This window comes from Salminus brasiliensis, chromosome 11 (assembly GCF_030463535.1).
Source record: "Salminus brasiliensis chromosome 11, fSalBra1.hap2, whole genome shotgun sequence".
Classification (NCBI taxonomy): Eukaryota; Metazoa; Chordata; class Actinopteri; order Characiformes; family Bryconidae; genus Salminus; species Salminus brasiliensis.
In genome coordinates this window covers 9,721,069-9,745,113 of record NC_132888.1, presented here as the reverse complement: position 1 = coordinate 9,745,113, position 24,045 = coordinate 9,721,069, and the positions used below count along the sequence as shown (strand labels likewise).

Here is a 24,045-nt window from a genome sequence, read left to right as displayed (position 1 = left end):
CTTCAAGAACTGACTGTTTTTGATGCCTAATCCTGTAGATGATAGTCAATGTTTTTCACTTATGGCATGACTGATGGGTGTGTATATATACACCAATGTATGTATATGTAAAACAAGCAATGGCATTGCTTCTATATCAGGGCACATATAGTTATATAGCTTCTATATAGTTGAAACCAGAAGTTTACATGCACTGTACAAACACTGTACTCCCATACTGACTATATACTCAGTATATATACATACATGTGTGTGTGTGTGTGTATATATATATATATATATATATATATATATATATATACACATACACATACACACACATATATTGATCAGTCATAACATACCACACGTACCACAAAGTGAAAAACACTGATTATCGTCTACAGTACTAGGCAGTAAGTAAACAGTCAGTTCTTAAAGGTGATGTGTGTGTATATATACATCCAGTCATTGCTTCTATATGAGGACACACAGTCACAACTGACTGTTTTTGATGCCTAATCCTGTAGATGATAGTCAATGTTTTTCACTTATGGCATGACTGATGGGTGTGTATATATATACACCAATGTATGTATATGTAAAACAAGCAATGGCATTGCTTCTATATCAGGGCACACCGTCAGTAGCTCAATATAGACTATATACTCTGTATATTGTTGGTGTGTGTGTGTGTATATATATATAGTTGAAACCAGAAGTTTACATGCACTGTACAAACACTGTACTCCCATACTGACTATATACTCAGTATATATACATACATGTATGTGTGTGTGTGTATATATATATATATATATATATATATATATATATATATATATATATATACATACACACACATATATTGATCATGAACATACCACACGTACCACAAGGTGAAAAACACTGATTATCGTCTACAGTACTAGGCAGTAAGTACACAGTCAGTTCTTGAAGGTGATGTGTGTGTATATATACATCCAGTCATTGCTTCTATATGAGGACACCCAGTCAGTCGGTGAATACTAAACAGGGCTGTATAATTATAGTTTTAGCTGTGTGGGGTTGCAGCTGCAGCGTCTGTCAAACAGGTATGAATCGTGACGTCAGCAAGCCAGGTAGCGCGTGAAGAGCCACACTGCAGATCAGTTCCTGGACGAGATTTTGGGAGCTCTTCGCCTCTGGTGGAAGGTAATGGGAAAAGGTTGCTTTTTAAAATAGTTTCTGATTGTTGGCTGTGTTCTCCAGTCGTGCCTCGGACTCTTGCCGTCGAAGGTCTGCTGGTTTCTCGTGCTGTGGTGTTTGGCGAGTAAAGTAACCTGTAAAGTAAGTTAGCTAAGGTTTCCCACCAGTTTGTAGTTAGTTGGTCAGTCAGTCGTGCTGTCCTGAGGGGTCCTGCTCGGTCCTGCTCGGTCCTGCTCGGTTCGACGACGCTGAGAGAGTCGTTTTACTGCTTAAACCATGGCACGAGGACCCGGTGGCTGTTGCAGACCGACCGTGCTCGTGCTCGTGCTCGTGTTCGTGTTAGTGTTAGTGTTAGGGCTTTTAGATAAGCCTTAAAACTGCAGCCTTTTATTCACCTAAGTCTTCAAACCTCACTATTTTATTTGCTGTAGCCCTGTAAAAAGCTCCTGCCATTTGAAACCACTGTTGTCTTTGTTATTGTACTATAATTTAACCATTTCATCTTAAAAAAAATGAGATTTTATATATTATAAAACATTATTCATTAACAAAATGGTTTACTAAAACCTTATATGTCGTGAACCTTGACTCAGATTTGTTTTGCCCAGTGAAGTAATCAAGTTGAGCAGCCCTGTCCTTATCTACGTTAAACTGTGTGAGAGACTCAGCAGCCACGTTAGCAGCCTGGTGCTCACATGCAGTCTGAAAGCTGTCAGGTTTGGGTGGGTGAAGCGGTGGAGCCTCCTGGCTCGGTTTGTGTGGGCTATTGAGAGAAGCTGTGACTCAAAGGGCGACGTGTACAGTGTGCAGCCTGACCCAGCTCTATAAACAGCCGGTTGTTTGGAGAGAGTGAGCAAAGAGGGCAGCTTTCAACACACTCCCATTGGAGGTGCTTCTAGTTGTAGGTCCCTCTCCCTCCACAAGATACACTGTTTAAAAATAGCTCTTCTAATTGGAGAATTCAGCTTTATTTTAAGGTGCACTCATTGCTGGCACCAGTTTCAGCTTTATCTAATCAGCTTGTATAATCGCCGTAGAAAACTGTCGCTGATATAATAGGAAGCCCTGGTCACTATGCTTAATGGCAAGTGTCTGCTGGAGGGGTATGAAGCCATCAACATTGGGCTGAGAAGCAGTGGGGCTGTGTTTTAGGCAGAGATGGAGCTCAATCCAGTATATTTGGGATGAGTTGGAGTGGCCCTGGTCACCATGTCTAATGTGAAACCTCAGCTAGAGGGGTATAAAGGAATCAACATTGGTATGTGAAGCAGTGGGTCAGGGTTTTTTGCACTGATTGAGCTCAATCCAGCATCTTTGGGGTAAGTTGGAATGGTCCTGGTCACCATGCATATTGTCAAACAGCTAGAGGGGTGTAAAGCCCCCCAGCACTGAGCTGTGGACCAGTGGAACTGTGTTCTCTGGGATGATGGTGCTACATTCAATACGTCAGGCATCGGGCTAAGAAGCAGTGGGACTGTGTCCTCTGCAGTAATGGAGCTCAATACAGTGTCTTTGGGATGAGTCGGAGTGGCCCTGGTCACCATGTCTAATGTGAAACCTCAGCTAGAGGGGTATAAACCCACCAGCGTTGGGCTAAGAAGCAGTGGGACTGTGTCCTCTGCAGTAATGGAGCTCAATCCAGTATCTTTGGGATGAGTTGGAGTGGCCCTGGTCACCATGTCTAATGTGAAACCTCAGCTAGAGGGGTATAAAGCCACCAGTGTTGGGCTGAGAAGCAGTGGGACTGTGTCCTCTGCAGTAATGGAGCATAATCCAGAATCTTTGGGATGAGTCGGAGTGGTGTTTGTGGTCCAGTACCTGATACTCTCTGGCTGAATGCAGTCAAATACTATATAGTAAAAATTCAATAAGAGGCTATTGCTGAAAAAAAAATACAAAACATACTGAGACTGTTACAATAGTCTTGGTTTCTGAAGAAATGTTGGATGAGCAGGTGTCTAGCAGGTTTGACAAGTAGGGCTGGTTTCCCGGAGCCAGATAAAGGTTAATCCTAGACTTAAAACCATATTTTTACTTTTGATTCTCCATTCACACCAACTGGCCCATAGCGTGTCTGAGTATCATGATCTTCATGATCTCCCTAGCTTTTCCAGAACCTAGTGACTTTATATAGCTCTTTAAAGCCTTCTTGTTTTCTCCAGGCCTCACACCTTTGAGCAGCATGGCCACTAGGAACAAAACTGAAGGATGCCGCATCTGTGGGTGCGATCTGCAGGGTAACCAGCGAAGATGGCTCTTTGGAGGTCAGAACAGGAAAGGCAGCCAGACTCCAACACGCTCTCTTTCCAAAGAGTCTGCCAGCACACTGCCTTCGTCCAGGTCTGCCCAGAGTAGCCCATGGGGTAGGCAAGAATACAACACACACACACACCTGTTGATTTGCTGAAATTCACCTTTTTTTTACTATTTAAGTTCTGGTGCTGCATCATGTGGTTGTGATCAGTATATCTTTCTTATTTCTTTCAGGCAGCACTTTGTCTCTTGGCTCTTCTCATTTGCCCTACAAATCTCACACCCTGCCCTCCCCTAATAAAGGAATGGACCCGCTCTCTGTGCTGACCCACATATTAGGGCAGTCTGTGCCACGGGGCCAGGGCTGGGGGGAGTTTGTATGTAGCAAATGTGTGTTTGTGCTGGAGAGAGTGTTTAAGTTTGACACAGTCATCGCCAGAGTCAAAGTCCTGTCTAGGGAGAGGCTTCAGAAACTGACTCAGGAACGGGATAACTTGAGGCGATGGGTACGAAGTATTTATAGACATCGGCACCCTTCAGAGTTCCGAAGTAGGGGAAGCTCCAGTGAGGATGATGTGGACCTGAAAGAAGGCAGCTCTGGGAATGTTTACAGAGAGATGCTTAGGGACAACATGTCTCTCGCTGCATTTGAGTGCTGGTCTGAAAAATCACATTCCTGTCCATATTTTAAGAGGACTGGTAAACGATGCAACAGAGGGAAAAACTGTGAGGGCTGTGATTCGTTAAGAGTGTCCGACTCGGATTATGAATCTGTGTGCGGGATTCCTCGTCACCTGCCTGAGCAAGCCCTCTCCCCATCTGTTCTGTCACGGGACAAGTCCCGGAGTATGCCTTTACACTGGTCTAGAGTTCCATCAATCAGCTCAAGCCCTGCTTCTTTAGCTGGCTCCTGCCTCTCATTGCGAGCACGGTCTCGCACAGGCTCAGTGCAATCGATGGACTCTTTGGATGGTCCTGATCCATTTGATTGGCCAGATGAGCAGCCAGTGAACCTGGATTCCATTCTCCAAGAGCTGAAGGCTATAGAAGGAAAGCCACTCCACTCTCCAGGAGGCAGTCGCATCCCAATTTTGAATAGAGTACAGAGCCGGAATGATGGAGTCACAGCTGGATCGCCCAAGGTCGGATTAGTGCGGGTGCTGAATTTTGGAGAGGGAGGTAACAAGGAGGAAGATGTAGTGGATGGAGAGAGCGAGGATGTGCTGGCTGAACTGAGGGATGAGTTCTTGCCACTGCGTGGAGAGGTAAGGAGATTTGGTGATCTTTCTTTCCCGAGCTCTTAACAAAAAGAGTAGTTTTAGCTCAGTTAGGTGTAGATGTGGCAGAATTGGCAGTCACAGTGCACAGATTCATCCTAATTATGCCAAATGTTTCAAGTATTCTGTAATTTGTCTTAATATGATACAGGTCGCTACAGGCAGAGCGCACCTTGCAGTCAGGCAGTTAAGGGAGCAGTTGGATCAAGCACAGGCTCGCATCAGGACCCTGGAGGCAAGACTTCGGAATGGCACCCAGTCGGACTACAGTAATCCCAGTCAGTCAGAGCTTTCGCTACCAGCGGTAAGGCATATGACATCCACAGTTTTACATTTTCTTAATGGTCCATATTGGATTACAGACCTATTGGATTACAGATTTACCTGCATTAAGACTTCTAGAGTTCTGCTAAATTTAATGTATTTTAAAGAGTAGGGCTGTGTATCATTTTGATAAGACCGAAGTACACTGCTGCAAACCAGTTACTTATACACTCTTCAAAAGAAGGATACTATAGAAGATTCTTTGAGCGATGCCATATAAAAATTATTTGCAAAAATGATTCATTGGTAAACATTTGTCCCAGGATCCTCATTTGGACACTTTTAAAACATGTCCATATAACTATATACATACATCTAATTCTGTTTACCCCATCGGGCAACTCTACCGAGCGGTCACACATGCTTTTTGGGGTAACACAAGGATACATAGGGGGCAGTGGTGGCTCAGCGGTTAGAGCGCCGGGATATTGATAACAGGGTTGTGGGTTCGATTCCCGGGCTCGGCAAGCTGCCACTGTTGGGCCCTTGAGCAAGGCCCTTTATCCTCTCTGCTCCCCGGGCGCTGGAGTTGGCTGCCCACCGCTCTGGGTGTGTGTGTACTCACTGCCCCTAGTTCACTAGTGTGTGTGTGTGTGTGTACTCACTGCCCCTAACACATGTGTGTGTGTGAGTGTGTGTTCACTACCAGATGGTTTAAATGCGGAGGACACATTTACAAATACGTGCACCTTTACCTTTACCTTTACATTTTATTGTCATGTTGCTGCCAGGCAGCACAAATATGATTGTTACAGGGTGTAGAACATTTTTTTCTTAGGTCAACTGTCTGTGTATCTTGAAGTAAATGTCTTACACTATCTTACACACTCTATTCAATAAGGGGAAAAAGGTCAAACAGCTGATAATGGGCTTTGCAGAGTTTTTATTCCAGCAATTTGATCACAGGAAAGGTCTGTGTGGTTACAGAGCTGTAAAACCGATGTGGTTCTTTATGGAAACAAAAGTGGTTCTTCTATGGCATTGCTTAAAGAATCATTTGTAGCATATTTCTGAAGTATACACCTGACCCATTACAGTTCTAGTTATTAGTAGTAGACTAATGAGTCAAATAGTATGTTAAGCAAAGGACTGTAGTGTGTATATGCAAGTTGTATGCTTGTCTGTTTTAACCATTATAATTCAGAGTGCCAGTTCATCTTTCAAGCAAGTTGCTGTCCCGATATCCAGTTACATAGGGCCAATATTGTACATATCTCACAACCCTAATTCAAAACACTCTACTACTCCTGTAGTAACACTGTTTGTTTTGCATACATGTGTTTTACAAAGCCAAGGGTGTGTATAAATACACAGGGTGTGTGTGTTATCCTGTGAAGGTTGCACAAATGCAGGTCCACACATACACACCTCTTCCTGGAATCTTCCCCAGCAGGAGGAGTTTGCCCTGGGCTTTGGCTGTTTTCTTTAAGCGGATCATTAACTAGCTGTTCAGCTGCCATATCACATGAACCTCTTGTCTCTTTCTGACTTCAGACTGTCCTACTCTAAAAAGCACAGCTATAAGCTCTTGTTTTTGTTCTGTTTTCATTTTGTGGTATTTTATTTCAGGGGGTTCTGACCTGTTTTTCTGGAATGCATTCACGGGAATGCGTGGTATCTTTAAATGCCCTTCAGGCAGAAGAATGACTTCCATTCCCTTTTCATTCGTTGCGTCATGTCAAGTTATTGATGTGTCTTGTGTCTCTACTGGTCTATTGCAGCATCTGCACAACAGCTCGGAGGACAAGCGTGGACTGATTCACCATCTCAGCCATTCATTGCAGAGCAGAGAGAAAGTCATTGAGGTCAAGTCTCACAACAGAGTTCAGTTACAGATTCAGAGACCAGTAGCTCGCCCCAGCTGACCAACCAATTTTCTCTTTTAGGAATGTGTTACTTTGATCAGAAAGCTGTGTGCTGAGCTGGGTGCAGGGCTAGAAGATGCTGATAAGTTCATCAGCAAGGTGACTGTGACTTCAGGCTCAGAACGTGAGGTGAGCTGGCTGATTGTGTTTGTATTGGGCCCATAACTACTACAGGGAATGGGTTCCCACCACCAACTTAAACTTATTTATTTTACACTACATAACAAAACATTGAATGTTGTTGACTGTTGAGTCTTTTACAACACAATTTTATTTTGTCCTGCACTCTTAAAATTGAACAGCTCTACAAAATAAAATTATTTTAGATGTACTTTAACCTTTTAAAATGTTTTTCACATTTAAATCACATGGACTTCATTGAAAAGCTCTTTAGGGATCCAAAACTTAAGCATTTTTATTTTCTTCTGTAGAGCTGGTAGCTATAATGTAGCTTATGTGTAATGTGAGTGTCTTTTATCAGGGTGTTTTGGAGGCAGAGCTGTCTGAGCTGAAGGAGAGAGAATGCGTGCTGCAAAAGGAGCTGGAGGCCCTCCGGCAGGCTGGCAGAGAGCGGGACCGAGACCTGATCACTCTTAACACTGTGCTTCAGTGTAACCAGGATGTCATCAATGTAATGCAAACAGAGGATGTGGTTTAAAGCCAACCACACACCCACAGTCTCACTGTTTGTTTGCCAGTAAAGCTGATTGTTGACTCCTGCCTGAAATGTTCTTTAGACCTAGTTCTTTCTCTGCACAGTAAAAACTTACTTGCATAATTTTAAACATTTTAGCATAACCTTGTTCAGACAATTGTTCTCTGCTTTTGGTCTCAGCATTTGCGGGTGGAATTGGCTGAGAACACACGATCGCTGCAGGATGTGCAGAAAGAGAGGCAGATATGGAAAGAGCGGGACTCTGCCCTTGGAGCAGTGTTACAGGAAAAGGACACTCTAATCGCTCGTCTGCAGGAGGCACTAGAAAGCTCCCACAAAGATGTTCAGGTTGAGACCTTATTGATTTATTTTCTATAAATTTCCTTTCTGTTCTTCCTTTAGATGACAAACATTTGTTTTAGCTCCTCTTTAAACATTGTTCAATCAGATGTGTCCACCAGGACCAGAGCTGAATGTCCTTGGTGGAGGTCATGCTTACATATTGCTTGTTCACAGGCCCTCTCAGATTCGCTGATTGGCAGAGGATTGCCAGGAGGTGGAGCTGAAACTGCTTTGGCTAGTCAGGTTCGAGAGAAGGAAGCCCTGCTTGCAGCTTGCCTCAAAGACCAGGAACAACAAATTACCACCATGAGACAGGAGGTCTCCAAACTTTCTACAGCTTTAAAAGATGCAGAGGCTGTAATACAGGTACAGTGACCAAACCTGTGTGCAGCAATGCTGTAAAGCAAATCTTTCAGATATGAGCAGATGTTTTGCTCCTACAAGTTGACAAGCTGTGCCTATATTTGATTCAGCTTCAGCTGCACAAGCCATTAATGTAGCACTTTGAACAGATGCTTTCTTAAAAGTTTCTCCTGTTTAGGTTCTCCATCTAGTGGCAGCTAAAGGGATTTTACAGGGAATTCTGAAACGCTCTGCAATTACTGTTCTTGTTTTCTAGCAAGGAATAGATATCTAGCCCCAGCACTCACATCACTTTATGTCCTGATTTCATTACTTAATCTATATATCTCTCTTTGGGCAATTTGTCTTCCCCAGGACCAAAAACAATGTCACAAACAAGCCATTGCTGAGCTAACAGAGCAGCTAAGAGATGTGCGCAAAGAGCTGAGAGAGACAAGCAAAGAGAACAAGCAAGCGGAACAAGCCTGGAAAGCTGAGAAGGCACAGAGATCATTAGAAGAGGAAAAACTGAGGGAGAGTTTGCAGAAAAGGGACAAGATCATTGAGGTATGTGATCTTTCAGGTATCTTCTCATTACACAGTGGTTTAAAAATGAGGAGTTGATGGATAGCATTAGACTTTTTCCCTGCTTTATCTTAACTCTTTCACCAGTAAGTTCTGGCTATCTGCAATGGGGTGCCCAGAATGAGTTCTGTTAGTTTAGCAGCGTTCTGTAAAATTGGTGAATGGAGAATCCTATCTTTTTTTAGGGATGTGCTGTATATTGACTAATGCAAATGCACATAAACCACTTCTATAGTCCCTGTAGAGAAGTACTGCCAATAGAATAGGAGTCTCTGGAGCAGCTAACCATGAACCAATTGGCACCATGCCTAAAAGCAAGTGTGGGCTAGAGGCGTATAAAAAAAAAAATCCTCCCAGCATTGATCTGTGGATCAGTGGAACTGTTGTTTCCTGGAATGATGGTGCTCCATCCAGTACTTTTGAGATGAGATAGAGATGAGATGGGGGTAGTGATCATCCAATATCCTAACTTTATTAACTCTCTTGTCATTGAATGAAGTCAAATCCTCACAGCAGTTACTACTCCTGATGTTGGGAGAAACAGTGAACGATCAGGTGTCCCAATATTTTTGTTCATATAGTGTATTGGGGTAAAATGCTAGTCTACCATCACTCCTCAGACATGGAAGTTTGCTCTGAACAAATGCCATCTGTGGTGTACAGGTGTAGCATGATTAGACTGTAAGTTTCTCTGAAAAAAATATATTAGAGGTTTGCTGTGTGTAAGCATGCCTCAAGGGGATCTAAAGGGGATGTCGTGTTGTGAATGTTGACTAATGCACCTTTTAATATACATTTTATTTCAAAACAAAAGACTACAAAGCATCATGTCAGTGCAGAGTAAAGTAATACTAGTGCAACTGTGCTATAAACAGATAAAAACTGGACAGGAATGAAGCCAAATGCCTAGTCCTGACCATTGCTTGTTGGTAAATAAGACTCTGAGAGAAAAGCAGTAGGTGTTATTAGTGATTTTCTGACTGATGAGGCTTAAAAACATGGCTGTGGATAAATAAAACAATCAGAAACCTTCATGACTTCAAATCTGTTTTCTGCTTTTTTATCTAGCAAGTTCTCTTGGATGCAGAGAAGAGGGATGGTATGCTAATAGAACTGCACCAAAACATCTACAGTAAGCTTGAACCCAGGGACGCCCTCAAACACACTTTATAAGTGTGTGTGAGAGAAAATTAGATGATGTTCAGATGCACTGGACAGTGACTGTTGAATGCTGGTGTGCACTATGTACATAATAATTGTGCCATAATTTAACAGACACTGTAAATTTAGCCTGAATTACCATTAGTCCTATCATCTTAGCAGCCTTATAGATGATAACGTCAATGTTGCTGTAGTATTTTATTAGCTTTGATTATTCAGTCCTGCGATGGGCTGGAGCCCTGTCAAGGGGGTATTCCTGCCTTGTACCCAGTGATTCTGGGTAGGCTCTAGACCAGGGTAAGCAACAGGGGCACAGTTTGCTGACTATCCCTGCTCCAACAGACCTACTGAACCTGGCAATTAACAGGTGAGTTGAATCAGGTGTGCTTCAGCAGGATCAGCACAAAACTGTGCAGGAATCTGGCCTTCCAGGACGGGGATTGCCCACCCCTGCTCTAGACCAATTGTGACCCTGACTAGGAAGATGTGGATGGATGGATGGATGGATGGATGGATGGATGGATGGATGGATGGATGGATGGATGGATGGATGGATGGATGGATGGATGGATGGATGGATGGATGGATGGATGGATGGATGGATGGATGGATGGATGGATGGATGGATGGATGGATGGATGGATGGATGGATGGATGGATGGATGGATATTCTGTATACGCTCAGCTCATTAGAATGACTGACACTGACAGGGAGCATGAATGCAGGCCAACATGCATGAAATATTTACATGACTTTCTACCAAACACAGTAATATGGTGGACGTAATATGCAGGACTATTTTTTTTTTTCTTTACACTGCCAGATTAAATGGGACTATAGGCTTTATGAAACCTATTTTTATATAATCTCAATTTACTACTGTAATGGTGTAGCATTCCTAATTTCCACAGTCTGTATATGGACTTATATAGAGATATTCATGTTTCAGTCTTATTTATCATGATTGCCTTTTTTTTTTTTATTCGTCACGATCACGAGGCCATGGGTTATTTTAATTAGTTTTATTGTCTGTATGTAAAGGTTTATCTGTTGTTTGTTTATTTATCAGGAGGCACAGCCAACCTACACTTAACTCTTGTGTTTCTGTTGTCTTAACCTGTAATTAAGCCTGTAATTTGACCGGTAACTTGGTTGAGGTTACTTTTATTTTGGTGTTGGTTCGTTCTGGAGAACGCACAGATTCCTAGTTACAATAAACTGTCTGTTTATAAAAGGAGCACCGCGAATGTGTCATTCTTAATATTTCAGTTAACAGGTAGTAAAAGGGTCAGACTTTGTTCTTGCTCTCTCTCTCTCACTCACTCACTCAAAAGTGTGTTTGGCTACAGGCAAGGTAACATGATCGCTACTGATTGAGTTGCAGAGTAGCTCTTATTATTATTATTATTATTATTATTATAATAGATAGATAGATTTATTTATTTATTTTTCTTCTTCTCCCCCACCTGCATTCTGGCAAACCCCACTACCTGTAAGAGGGATTAAAGGATGTGGTTTACCAAATAAATATATAAATAAATACCTAATATAAGAAACGCAATAAAAAGGTTGATTTTCTGAAAAAACTGATTTGGCAAGACATGTCGATGTCTGAATGTGCTTTTAGTTTTGCTGTTAAGCTATGAGGCTAATATAAGAAATGGTCACCTAATTTGACTTCCATTATTTATTTGCTACCTTTGATCTTGTGGTTCCAATGTAAAATGAAAGAAAATTGAGTAACATATTGTTGCTGTCGGGCTACAACTTTTGTTCGGTTTTTACTTTTTGATAAGTTAGAATTTGCCAGTTCTCTCTGTACTGCATTAAAATGTCATGATAGACAGTCTAATAGAAGTCCTCCACAATTATTTAAATAACTTTAATAAAATACATAATTATTGCACATTTGACTTCCATTAAAGAATCTGAACTTTCTTATCTGGGAATTAAGGGGGGAAATTGGGCACATGAAGATTTTTCTGTGAACCAATCCTTGTTTGAATTATTGATGTTTTTACTGTTCCTGTGTTGTGTTTGTAGTATTTCTTGATTTATTATTTTTAATAATTCATATTATTTTTTATTTACGTCACTAGCATCCCAAAGTTCAGAAAATTCAGAAGCTGGTGATATTTGTTTTTATTAGTTAACTGTTTTGGAAAGCCATGAGAAATGACATGTGACATGTTAAACTGTAATGGCATGGCCTGTCCGCTAGGTGGAAGAATTCCTGAGTAAATAGGACCCGTGTTTGTAGGCTGAATCCTGCCCCTCGCGGGGTATTTCCTTTCTGTACACCTATAGCTACATACAGCTGCAGTAGACCTAACCCACCATAATCTTGCAAGCATCCAGGCTCTTTTACCCCTGTAAATAAGGGATGAGAGCCTTTCCTGTACCATTATTACTTGGTCCCCCACAGGACAGCAAGAGCTATGAAAGCTGGACACCCCTGTCCCATTTCCTGCACTGTAGGTGGGATGTCTCTGCTTACTCCACTGCCTGGGGTCTCCAGTTACATCCAATCACAACCCAGAGGGCTATCCGATCACTGTCGCTCTGGAAACGACTCAACACTTTTCAGCTCAGCACTGCAGTGTGTCAGAGGAGCCCTGAGTCTGGCTGTGCACAGCGTGGTGTGATTTAACCCGAGTTTCAGAGGCCATGAGGAGTGTGCTTCATTCGGCTCCAGCAGCTCCAGTGGCTGTAGGAGCGCAGAGATGGAGGGACGAGTCTCTGCGCTCCATCCAGCGCGCGCAGCGTTTGGTCCTTCAGTCCCACATGGACGCGCTCCAGTCGGCTGCGCGCTACCGCAGAGCGCCGCTGTCCTCCAGGGTCACGAATGAAGACCAGACTTTAGCTCCGATCCGACCCAAATCCACCAGAACAACGGTAAAGCAGCATGTTCAGCTAACCAGGCCAGTTCTGTGTGCAGGTTACTGGTGCTTTGTGCCTTGTTTCTTAGTGACCACTGACTCTAAATTACAGACAGACCCACCTAACGACCCCCTCTCTGACTGGCTAACTGGTTAACCTGCTCTCTGCGTTGGGGATCTATCTCATATCTTTAAGAGAAATACACTATATGTCCAAATATTTGTGGACACCCCTTCTAATGAATAAAAGCCCCCCCCCCCCAGCAGTGGATGGACTGTGTTCTCTAAAATAATGATGGTTGGTGCTCCATCCAAAACTTTTAGGATAAATTGGTGAGTTGGGGATGAGGTGGGGTGGTGATCATCCAACATCCTGACCTCATTGATGCTCCAAAAATCTAGCAGAAAGCCCTACCTGGACAGTAGGGACAGTTACTCCAACATACGCAGGATAATAGTACCCTTGATTTCAAAAGAAACAATGAATAGGCAGGTGTCCCAATACATTTGTCCATATAGTGTACAGTATATGGTGTGTTGCAGCATTAAGCTAGACTGGGACTTCTTTCTCATGGGCTCTCTGTACAGCTGGGAAGTGCTATTGCATTCATACTTTTAGCCACCCCTCAAAAAGGACATGCTCTACACATGCCTTTCTGGGCAAGCTGAGAGATACAGAAATGCTAAAAAAAAAAAAAGCATTCCAGCAGATGTATAGGCAGGGGATTTGAAAAGGGGTGAAAACAAGGACATTGAGGTGATGATAAATCATGTTTTATGTTGAATCACAGTTAGTTAACTTCATGAATTAATGGTCTGGTTTGGCAAATTATCAGAATAGCCTGCAGACTAGCAGGGACGTTAATCTTTAGCTGCGGTCCAGCTAGACTAGGTTTGCCATGGCTGTGTTGATTACCAGTATGACACCTTGCTTCCACCGCAGTTGTATTCTCTAGGTGTGAGTGGGCCGTTTCCATCACCTGCCCTGCGTGACCAAAGCGCAGAGGCTAGCATCAGCTTAGCCGGTGAGTACATGCGCAGCGTGAGAGAGGTGGAGGGCCGCTTGCGGAGGGAAGCAGGGAAGGTCACTCAAGAGGCTACTAAGCTGGAACACCAGAGAGAGCGTCTGGAGAAATTACTTCGGAGCCTCAGGAAAGCTCTACTTATCAACCAGCAGAGCACAGATGGGAGGACTTTCAGACCCGCCACCACTGAGACAGTGAGTAAAGAGGGACGGACTGACATAATAGTAATTAGATCAGATGGCAGGACTGTCTCTCACAGCAGCTTATAACTTTGTCTTTGATTGTGCCTTCATTACAGAGAAAAGATGGAGCAGATCTTCTGCTCTGCCACGAGAGGAAGGGCTTGAATGAGCTGAAGCAAAAACTGGAAACCATGCTGAGAGATATCTTAACTCAACAGAAGGTGACGAACTAGCAGTTCAGAAAGATTACATAACATACATAAGAGTCTCATCCTAATACAAATTTGAATGCAGCAGATTTAGGGGTGGTTAAAATGTCTCATGCTTATGTTATATTAACATAATTCACAAACTAATGTTTCCATTTAAAAAATTTTAAAGCATTTGGCATAATAGAAGTACAATATTTGGGGGGAGAACGCCATGCTATATTACATCCGCCACCAAGCTAACCCACATGCTAATCATGAAGATCTAATGCTATACTGTGTGCTGTGATGCAGTTCAGTTCAATACAATACGTTGTATTGTTACACCACTTTAAGATACAGTATTACGATCATTATACACTATAGTGACAAAAGTATTGGGACACCTCCTTATTCATTGTTTCTTCAGTAATCAAAGGTATTATAAAAGAGTTTATCCTGCTTTTGTTAGAGCAGCTGTCTCTACTGTGCAACGAAGGCTTTCTAGAAAATGTTGGAGCATTGCTGTGAGGTTTTGATTGCATTTGTGAGGTCAGGATGTTGGATGTTCACCACCCCACCTCATCCCCTCATCATACCAAAAGATGATAACACAGTTTCACTACTCCACAGCTCAATGCTGGGGGGCTTTTTATCCCTCTTGGCTTTGCAAATATTAGGCATAGTGCCAATTCATGTATATCTGCTCCATGTACACATCTGTGTCAGCTGTGGGTGCAGGTTAAATTAGAGTGTCCACAAACATTTTGACATTTTGTTGAATGCATTTAATTGTTGTTCAATGCAACAAAGTAGCATTTACCTAAAAATAACCTTAAAATAATAGCCTTAAAATCGTGTTGATTGCTGAACTGACTGTAACAGGGAGAATAGCTTCTCTATCGTTGCCCCTTCAGGCTTAGCATGCTGCTAACTGTGCTATGTAACTCGTGAGAACTGCACAACCTGAGAACTGTGTAACCTGAGTCGTATTTGTGTAAAATCTGGTAATATTACTCTGCCACTTCAGTCCACATGCTTCTTTCATTTTTATTGGCTGTTCTGTCGGACTATGCTAAAGAACAAGCTTTACATGTCCAGAAATGTATGTGTAAAGCTTGTCCTTTTGTGGGAGCCCTGACTGACTGTAGGGGGGAGGGGGCAAAACGGTTCTCACATAATGCTGGTTTAAATTATTATTGTCTGAATTAGTAACTGAATTACTAACTGAATTTGTAACTGATCTGCACTGATTGATTCTACGTAAACTCATGGTAATGACTGATTGGTTAGTATAATCGTTTACAACCAGCAAGCACACAATATGTTGTTGCTGTTGCAGTAACCTTAACCAACCTTAACCATAATGTACTGTATGTTTATATAATGAAAGATTGTAGAGTAATTTTAAACCACTTATATCACTCCATTGATCACAAATGCTGGTTTTACCATTTTTAGTTTTTTTTTTTTACATGAACCATGACAGTACTCTGACATACCTCTGTATTCCTGCAAGGCCCTAGCTCAGAGCAGCAGGAAGCTATTGGATTGTGCTTTTGAAAGGTCCAGGGTAATAGAGCTGCTTCCTCAGCATGGGTCACCATCAGCAACCGTGCGCCCCTCCTCCTCTCCTTTCTCCATGAAACCTGACCCTTCTGGACCATATACCCTAGGTAATGACAATGCCACTCTCAGGTGACAGCTCTAAATAAGATGTTACATTCCTTTACACAAGTGAACAAGAAAAATTATCGTAATGACATGATGGTGGTGAAAGTAGACACAGAAAAGACATTCTGTAATTTGTACATTTTCTATTATTATTTCATCCCATGCCCAAATACACCCCCCCCCCCCCCCAACCAACACACACAGAGTGTAAAGAGGTGCTGGAGTCCTCGGCAGCTGTGTTGCATAAGTCTCAGCAGCTTAGGGAAAGTATTAAACAGCTGATGTGTAATGCCATCGTTAAGCAGACTGATCTACATCACTCTGCCAATGAGGGGCTATTGAAGAAAATTGAAGAGACGGTTAATCTGCAGGTGAGTGGCAGTTCATGTCTTTGCAGGCCCAGAAAGCAAATCTTTGAGTTTTATAGCAATTTCCCTGGTAAATGTGTCCTTAATCCATACCTTTTCTCTTTCTTTATCAGCATCATCTAACACTGAGCTCAGCAGCTACGAGACAGGCAATCTGCCGTAAGCAGAGGCAGATGCAGTGTGCCAGCTACAGTCATGGCAGAGTTTTGGTATGCTTTGGTGACTATGACTAATGTACTCATTGGAGGAATGGGTGACATCTGCTAAGCTTGATTTCTATTTTAGTATAAATAAAGATCTTACACTGTTTATCAATTATATTCCCTCAGAATCAGTAAATGTCATTATGCATTTAGATACAATGGGAGTGACTGTGTCATGCATGAGAAGATGATGATGATTATGAACTAGTAGTGTCCTAAACCTTTGGATCGATCTGCATGGTTGGATAAATGTTACTTAACGGGAATATTCCAGTGTCTTTGCTCAAAAATTATATTTTCCAAATATATGTTTCTAAAAAAACAAGGCCCATATATTATCTATAATATTTATAGAAAAAGACAGACAGGTGTAGAATTTGTGCTGTTCATCTGATTTCTGTAAGATCTAGCTTAGTCCTCTGTTTCCTGATTATTTGAATGGTGTGAGAACAATCTGCTATTGATAATGATAATCTGCTAACTTGTGCCATGATTACATAAATAGACAGTAAGGTAGATAGTACTCCATGAACTAGAGCAGCTACAACATAGAAAATAACACTGGAATATTTTATTATTTACTTCATTGAACTGTACTGTCATGTACTCCTGTAGGGCCCAGTTTGTAGTGATGACTTGTTCTGCAGAGAGAGGCTGAACAGGCCTGTGATGCAGGTCTATGGGAGACACCAAAGTTGGCTCCTGCCAGAGTCCAATCTCCTAACACAGGTACACTCTTAAATAGGAATCAACATGCTGTCTCTGAGTACAATCTCATTAAAAGGGTTTTATATGCTGTCCCTTTTTATTTCCAATTTGGTACTGCCAATTAACTCACCCGTTCATAGCTCCCCTAGCACTAGCAATGCTCCTCACTCTGGAAGAGTAAGAACTTATTGTGGGGATTTAACGTCTCCTCTGATACATGCAAAGTCACACCAGCTAACAGACGCCTGTGCCGGACAACAATGCTTAAGAGTGATGTGGGGGAAGAGCACCATCTACCCATTTGGAAAGAGCATGGCCAGTTGTGCTCTCTCAGACTCTGGCTGCTGATGGCAAAGCAGCATGGCATGGGATTTGCATGTGTGACCCCCGGGCCATAGTGGTGGCGTTTTAAGCCGCTGAGCCACTTAGAGCCCCCAAAATGCTGTAATTTTTAAACAAAGCTTGGCAATTCTGATACCTACCAATCATATCTCATCAAGTCTATGATTAATTAATGGTTATTAGTCCACATAATTACAATATTAAGCTAGTGCCACCAAATAAAATTGCAAACATATTCAAGTGCAGTGGAAATGTGTTTTGCTCTGTGAGGCTTTTAAAATGAAGGTATATTATGTCTGTCTCTCAGGGTAACTTTATGCTGAAGCAACACCTGGAGTCTACAGAGAAAGCTGTAGAAGAACTGAAGGTTGCTCGTTTGCAGTTGGAGGATGACACGTGTGTAAAGCAGGCTGCAGCTGGTGTGGACTCTGCTGTTGTCCGGCTTCGAAGAAGACTTGTGCTTCCTACGTTTCTCCAGGTGGCAAATACCTAGAATTAGAAAGACGTCCAAATGATAAGACAGTGTGCATCTGTCAGTATGACTGTTAAACTCACATGTACTTTACCTGCCCAGTGCTTTACTAAACCGATATACAGGTTTGAATAAACTCTAATGGTTTGTGAGTAAACTCACTGAAGCTTACTGGGGTGTGAGATCTTACTTACAATGTCCTTCATGTAAATAGAATATATTTAAGCAGTGAAGTCTGTCACAAATTCAGAGCTCACCCATATCTTTGGAAGTAACAGTCTGTCTTTGTGAGCTTGTTTATTACCACTAGAAGGAGTTGTCCCCATTTGGTGAGATTCAGTATTTTACAATCAAATATATTGAAATATATATATTCCAAAGTTTTTGAACAGTGAACATTAAAATAATGATTTGCTTAACGTCCCAGGCTTAAAGAAGTATTTTTTTTTCCTAATAAGGTGTAAGATGATTACCATAAAAACTAAGTACCTTACTTAGTTAAATGTGTTGTTATACTACATTTCAGCTAAAGTTAATCTGGAGTATGTTTATTTATTGGGTAGTTTTATATACTCAGTCAGATAAACACCTGTATGTTCTGAAATGATAATACTATTAAGTATGTTAATGTGGGCCTACTTTTCCAGAGTTATATTTTACTTTGTAACATTTAGATCCTAATTGTTAGTTATTTTATTCTGACATATTGGTGACAGCATCTGTACTGCTTTTGTGATTGGTCACACCCCTGTATTTGTCATGTTTATCATTTTTGTTTTAAAGCATCAAAAAGACCCCATTGAAAAAAAAAGTGTCTACCAGACTTTAGTTTCTATACTATTCTATTCTTTAGTTTTTGCTTGCGTCTTGATTTCACTGAAGTAACAGCACTTCTACTGAAGTTTTACATGGTTTAGCTTACTCTGTTAACCCATATGGTTTGTTCCTAGTCACAAGACTTGGGTCATTTGACAGACCTCTGGTTCCACTGCATGCCTTTCATTAGGGAATCATACATAATTCAATCATGCAGCCTACCTTCTCTCTATGTCTCTTTAAAATGGTTTGGAGGGGGAGAGTTAGACACAACCCCCTCAAATCTAAACAGGAGGAAGCTTACCTTCAAGACAACAAGCGTAGATATTTTTCTATTTTTTGGAATAAGAATGCAGTTAATTATTTCAAACTAGATCGCACAATGAGGTGATTGTAGTGTGTCTGCGAATATGTCATGGACAGCTTTCTGAATTTTGAGAGCTGACAGTATTTGGGCTGGTGTGGTCTTTAAGTTTTTCGTATTCTCTGCCAAAGCCAAAATTGAATTACGCGACAGGGTGGGGACTAATTTTAGGTTCATCAGGACTGTAAAAAAAGGAGGTGATCTACAGCCTGCATGTGAGCAGCCTGATCAAGATGTGAAGTAGGAGAGAAGTGCAGGTGTGGCTGCTGGACTGTGAAGATCTGCACTGACCTTAAGAAGAACATTGCGAGCTGGAATACGACACCTGAAGAAATGATGCCTTGTCTGTTCAGTTTTGTTCTTCTGCTCTGCCTGCTGCCATCTGTGGGTGAGTAGCTGGGAGGAGGATGAAGAGGGGAATGTATGTGTAGAAACAGCAGCCTTGGTGCTGTGTAGATGACCCTTTGGACAAACAGATGCTTCATGTTAACTCCTTCATTTCTCCTTTGTATTTTACACACACATTTATATTGTTAGCCTTTGTTTGTTTGCCTTAAAGCATTATTAAAACCTTAGTACATTTTGCTAGCATGTACAGTACTTATCTGATTTTGTCCAATAGTCATATTGGTGTACCACATTCTCAATCACTGTTTCCCAGTCCAGTACCTGGGACCCACCAGGCAGTCCACAATATTGCTGTAAGCTAGCTCCTCCCACACCTATATCCAGGTATTCAGTATTCCTAATAGCTCAGTCCAGGTGTGCTTGAAGTTGGCTCATCCAATGGGCTCCACGAAGTGAGGAACACTGTTCTACATCTACCATTGATTTTCTGTCTGTGAGAGCACTTTCTGTCACCTTCCTATGCAGTCCCCCTGTTCTGCTACACCTGTGTGTTTCCTGCCATCTCTCCCCTGGACTGCATCAGATACCCCACCAGATGCCCCCCAGGCCAGCTCTGCCTGTCCAGCAAGGCCATAGGACAGAAAGGTAACCATATTATTGACAAGTGCTTGGCTTTTAAAGAGATGTTCTAACTCTCAGGAACCTCAGGCATCTCCAGATGCCTGCTGATTTAGCTGCCTTTTGCAATACTGTGTTACTAATGTCGCATTAAAACAGTCATTGGTGAAAGCTGAAAACTGCTGTTTGCTTGATCTTTTATTGGGAAAATCACAGAAGCTTGAAGGAGGAAGATGAGTGTTATTATAAGAGATTTTTCCATGGCTTGGCCAGGTCTCAAAGTCTTTCACAAATTGACAAACTGTCAAGTAACATGGCTATTTCAACTATTTATGGTGACACACCCATACCAAACAAATTCTCACATGGCTTTTCAGAATCAATGTCTAAATTAAATGGCCTTCTATCTTTAGCAGAAAGCATTTGTGGCTGTGCAGCCAAATCTCTATTGGTGTGAAATGTGCTGAGTCAGTTGTTCAGTGGTGGGGATAGTAAACAGTAAAATTCCTCTTAAAGGGAGTCACAGAAAGCTAACACATGAAACAATTAAGCTTATTGCAGTCTGATGCCTGAGACATGATAGCTTTGCAATGACTTTGGGAGGGGATTTAAAATAGTGATGTAAAATGGTGTAGACCTTGTGACCACCTTGATCCCATCACAAACCACTACAAATAAATATGTGTTGTGCAGTGGTTCACTGTACAGGAGCTGTACATCAACCCACTTTGATTGACTTTATATTTAAATAGATGTGTTGGGCAAAAATGTAGGAAACAAAACTGGAAAGATTACCTATTAATGTTGTAAAATAAAAGATAACTGTACACACAACAAGATTGTTGCAGTCTTACACTCTTTAAAAAATAAAGCCACTTTTGGCTCCATAAAGCCATAATAACTATGTTTGTCATAGAGATGTATGAGTGTGTAAGATCCTTTAAAAGACCCCAAAAACTTTCACTTGATGTAAAGGTTCTTTATCTTAACTTAATGGTCACTTTTCTATTACAAAAAAGGCTCTTTATGGAACCAACCGTGATTTTTATGGAATGCTCAAATATGCTCAAATACCTTTTTGAGCACCTTTATTTTTTAGAGTGTAGTGTGACCGTATGTCCTCTTCTCCAGGACGTATCCTTGATTTTGGACCCAAAATGTCTGGAAGTTGGCATTTATACCATGTTGGCATTTGCTTTTTTTTTTTTTTTTACATTCTGCACTCCTATTCAAAGATTTAAATAAGCTTTATCAGCATGTCTGTAATGACAACAATATTGCCAAAGCATTACAAAAATAACAATAATAACAAAATTACAGAACAATAAACATAACATAACAATACATTACATACAATAACTGTGACCACAGTAGTGAATAAAAATAGTAATAATTAAAATAAATTATTATTATTTTTTTTTTTTTACAAATTGATATATATAAAATATGTACATATACTTTATATACATATTAATATCTATACACACAATACTTAAACTGAATTATCCCTTGTGTCCATTAAAATGATTTAAATAAGGTCTACTACAGGGTGTCATTTCAAGGTGTTACCACAGGGTGATTTCTGGTATGCAGGGATCCATCTGAGGCCTCCTGTTTCTAGTAAGGCCATGATATCAATTAAGGACTGACGCCACTAGATTTGTTCAATTCTTTTTTTTTTTTCCACAGGGGAATTTCAGGTGGTCCTGTATGAAAAGAGCTGTGTGATCTCGTCGTTGTGTGGGATCACTGGAGAGAAGTTTGCGATGGGTTTGAACTTCACCTTCACCAACGAGTGCTGTGATACTCACCTGTGCAACGGAGCCTCAGCCATTCCGGGGGCCTTTTACACTGGAGCCCTCCTCTCCCTCGCTCTCTCACTTCTCTTTTCACAGTGATCTGAGAAACATCATTTAATGTTGTGCAATATTCACTGACACACATTTAACAAGATGTTTATATAGAGATATACTTGCAATTCTGTACGGGGTAACCACTAACTGTGGCAACATAACTACTAGTTTTAATGCTTTGAGGAATTGTCTTTAATAATGACTGAAATGCTGTCCTAAATTACATCATGATGACATCTGTGATTCCAGTCCACTTTACCTCTAATCTGAGACCTCTAATCTGTCTATTAGGTAGTGAACCTAAGTGTTGTAGTGGTTTTAAGGGTGTCCCTCCACTGGTGGCTTTAGATAGTGAATGGTTATTTGCTTTGCAGGCCTTTGTAGACCTGTGGACTCCTCTCAACCACTGCAAAAAAATCTGACTTATAAGGTTTCTCTACAATAACATCAACCCCCACTTTGGCTGACATTATTTATAAATGACTGAATTATGCAGGATCTTTATGCAAGAATTCCCCTTTAATGCTGAGAAATATAAAGTGGAATTGGTGAGTATATAGAGTATCAAGTTAGAAAAATAATATTTTGGGACATAAAGTGTAGACCATCGATTTAATATGTTGTTCCTATAATTTAATAACTGAACCTTCAACTTAACAAACGCTTCCTCAATTTAATAAATTGTTCCCCCAGTTTAGGCCTGCATTAGGTTAAACTGAGGGGAAACATTTATTACATTTAGTGATTCAATTATTTATCTAGAGTATGATTTATTAAATTGGAGGAACGTTTTAAGTCTCTAAATGTTTTTTTTTTATACTTTATAGGAGGTTAAATTGTACACAGAACTGGATCGTATCCCTTTTGGATAATGTATCAGCATTTTGACTGCTTGCTGAAAAATAAAATTTAATATTTTGCATAAAAGTCTTGTTCTGAGGCAACAAACCCATTTTTGTGTTGATGGGTTGGGTAGGGGGCACCTTTTATGACCTTTTATATCAACATGCTCCCAAAAAGTGGGGGAAATATTTATTTTCAGCATTTCAATAAGCATATTCCCAAATGTTGGTACTATATTATAGCAGTATCTACTTTGCAGACAGACACTTTTGCTTTCCACGTTTCAAACATGCTCAAATCCCTCATTTGAAACCGAGATCTGTAGAACATACACGCTGAGAAGAACGTGGTAGCATGAGTTGAAGATCAGCGAAGCTGCGCAGCGGTTCACGAGCCGGAGCTGTTCAAAATCAAGGCGCTCGCGCAAGTCTAGTTCTGAGGTAAACCGTTAAAAGCTAGCTAGCTAGCACAGGCTAGCTAGCTAGCTATATTTTCAAGCTAATTAAGCTAATTAGCTTAATTTATTTTAGATATTCCTTTAATAAGAATGATGGGGAAACTTCTTTCTTTATCCACAGGGGGTTTCAGGGGGTCCTGAATGATCAGAGTCCCCTCAGTAAGTGCAGCAAATTGGCCAGCAACTGACCAAAGATAGCGCTAGGTGCTAGCTAGCGCTAGCTAACTTGGCAAACAGTAGCTAATTGTGATTTTGAAGCATTGTTTTAAAGACGTGTACGTTTAAATAACGTTTTGGCAAAGTAATAATAATAATAATATCATCAATACTAATAGACTAACAGAAAGGACTGAGTTAGCTAGCTAGCTAGCTTCATATTGAGATATAGCACTAGCTAAAGCTAGCTAGCTAGCTAACCTAGCTTTGAGCTAGCTAGCTAGCTTCATATTGAGATATAGCACTAGCTAAAGCTAGCTAGCTAGCTAACCTAGCTTTGAGCTGGCTAGCTAGCTTCATATTGAGATATAGCACTAGCTAAAGCTAGCTAGCTAGCTAACCTAGCTTTGAGCTGGCTAGCTAGCTTCATATTGAGATATAGCACTAGCTAAAGCTAGCTAGCTAGCTAACCTAGCTTTGAGCTGGCTAGCTAGCTTCATATTGAGATATAGCACTAGGTAAAGCTAGCTAGCTAGCTAACCTAGCTTTGAGCTGGCTAGCTAGCTTCATATTGAGA

The 24,045-nt window shown here is 41.2% G+C and overlaps 3 protein-coding genes across 5 annotated transcripts; all 3 read left to right on the top strand.

Moving 5' to 3' along the window:
• Positions 1-910: 910 nt before the first annotated feature.
• Positions 911-10,514, top strand: LOC140565202 (uncharacterized). 3 transcript variants are annotated; one of them, XM_072691026.1, is made up of 11 exons: positions 911-1,173; positions 3,330-3,530; positions 3,655-4,685; positions 4,849-5,001; positions 6,743-6,826; positions 6,908-7,015; positions 7,368-7,517; positions 7,722-7,889; positions 8,058-8,249; positions 8,601-8,792; positions 9,879-10,514. In XM_072691026.1, exons 2-11 carry the CDS (start codon positions 3,350-3,352, stop codon positions 9,981-9,983), a joined length of 2,364 nt encoding a protein of 787 aa, XP_072547127.1. In that variant the 5' UTR covers positions 911-1,173; positions 3,330-3,349; the 3' UTR covers positions 9,984-10,514. The 3 variants fall into 3 exon arrangements, with proteins under 3 accessions (XP_072547127.1, XP_072547128.1, XP_072547129.1); XM_072691027.1 differs by lacking the exon at positions 911-1,173 and adding an exon at positions 1,247-1,308; XM_072691028.1 differs by lacking the exon at positions 911-1,173 and having other exon boundaries at positions 3,440-3,530; positions 3,659-4,685.
• Positions 10,515-12,639: 2,125 nt separating this feature from the next.
• On the top strand, positions 12,640-18,212 carry tektl1 (tektin like 1). The gene is made up of 8 exons (XM_072691452.1): positions 12,640-12,867; positions 13,795-14,070; positions 14,175-14,279; positions 15,766-15,922; positions 16,125-16,291; positions 16,402-16,497; positions 17,107-17,220; positions 17,849-18,212. Exons 1-8 carry the CDS (start codon positions 12,640-12,642, stop codon positions 18,032-18,034), a joined length of 1,329 nt encoding a protein of 442 aa, XP_072547553.1. The 3' UTR covers positions 18,035-18,212.
• Positions 18,213-19,526: 1,314 nt separating this feature from the next.
• lypc (ly6 domain containing, pigment cell) lies at positions 19,527-22,057 on the top strand. The gene is made up of 3 exons (XM_072691921.1): positions 19,527-19,581; positions 20,067-20,186; positions 21,849-22,057. The coding sequence occupies exons 1-3, from the start codon at positions 19,527-19,529 to the stop codon at positions 22,055-22,057; spliced, it is 384 nt and encodes a 127-aa protein (XP_072548022.1).
• Positions 22,058-24,045: the final 1,988 nt, after the last annotated feature.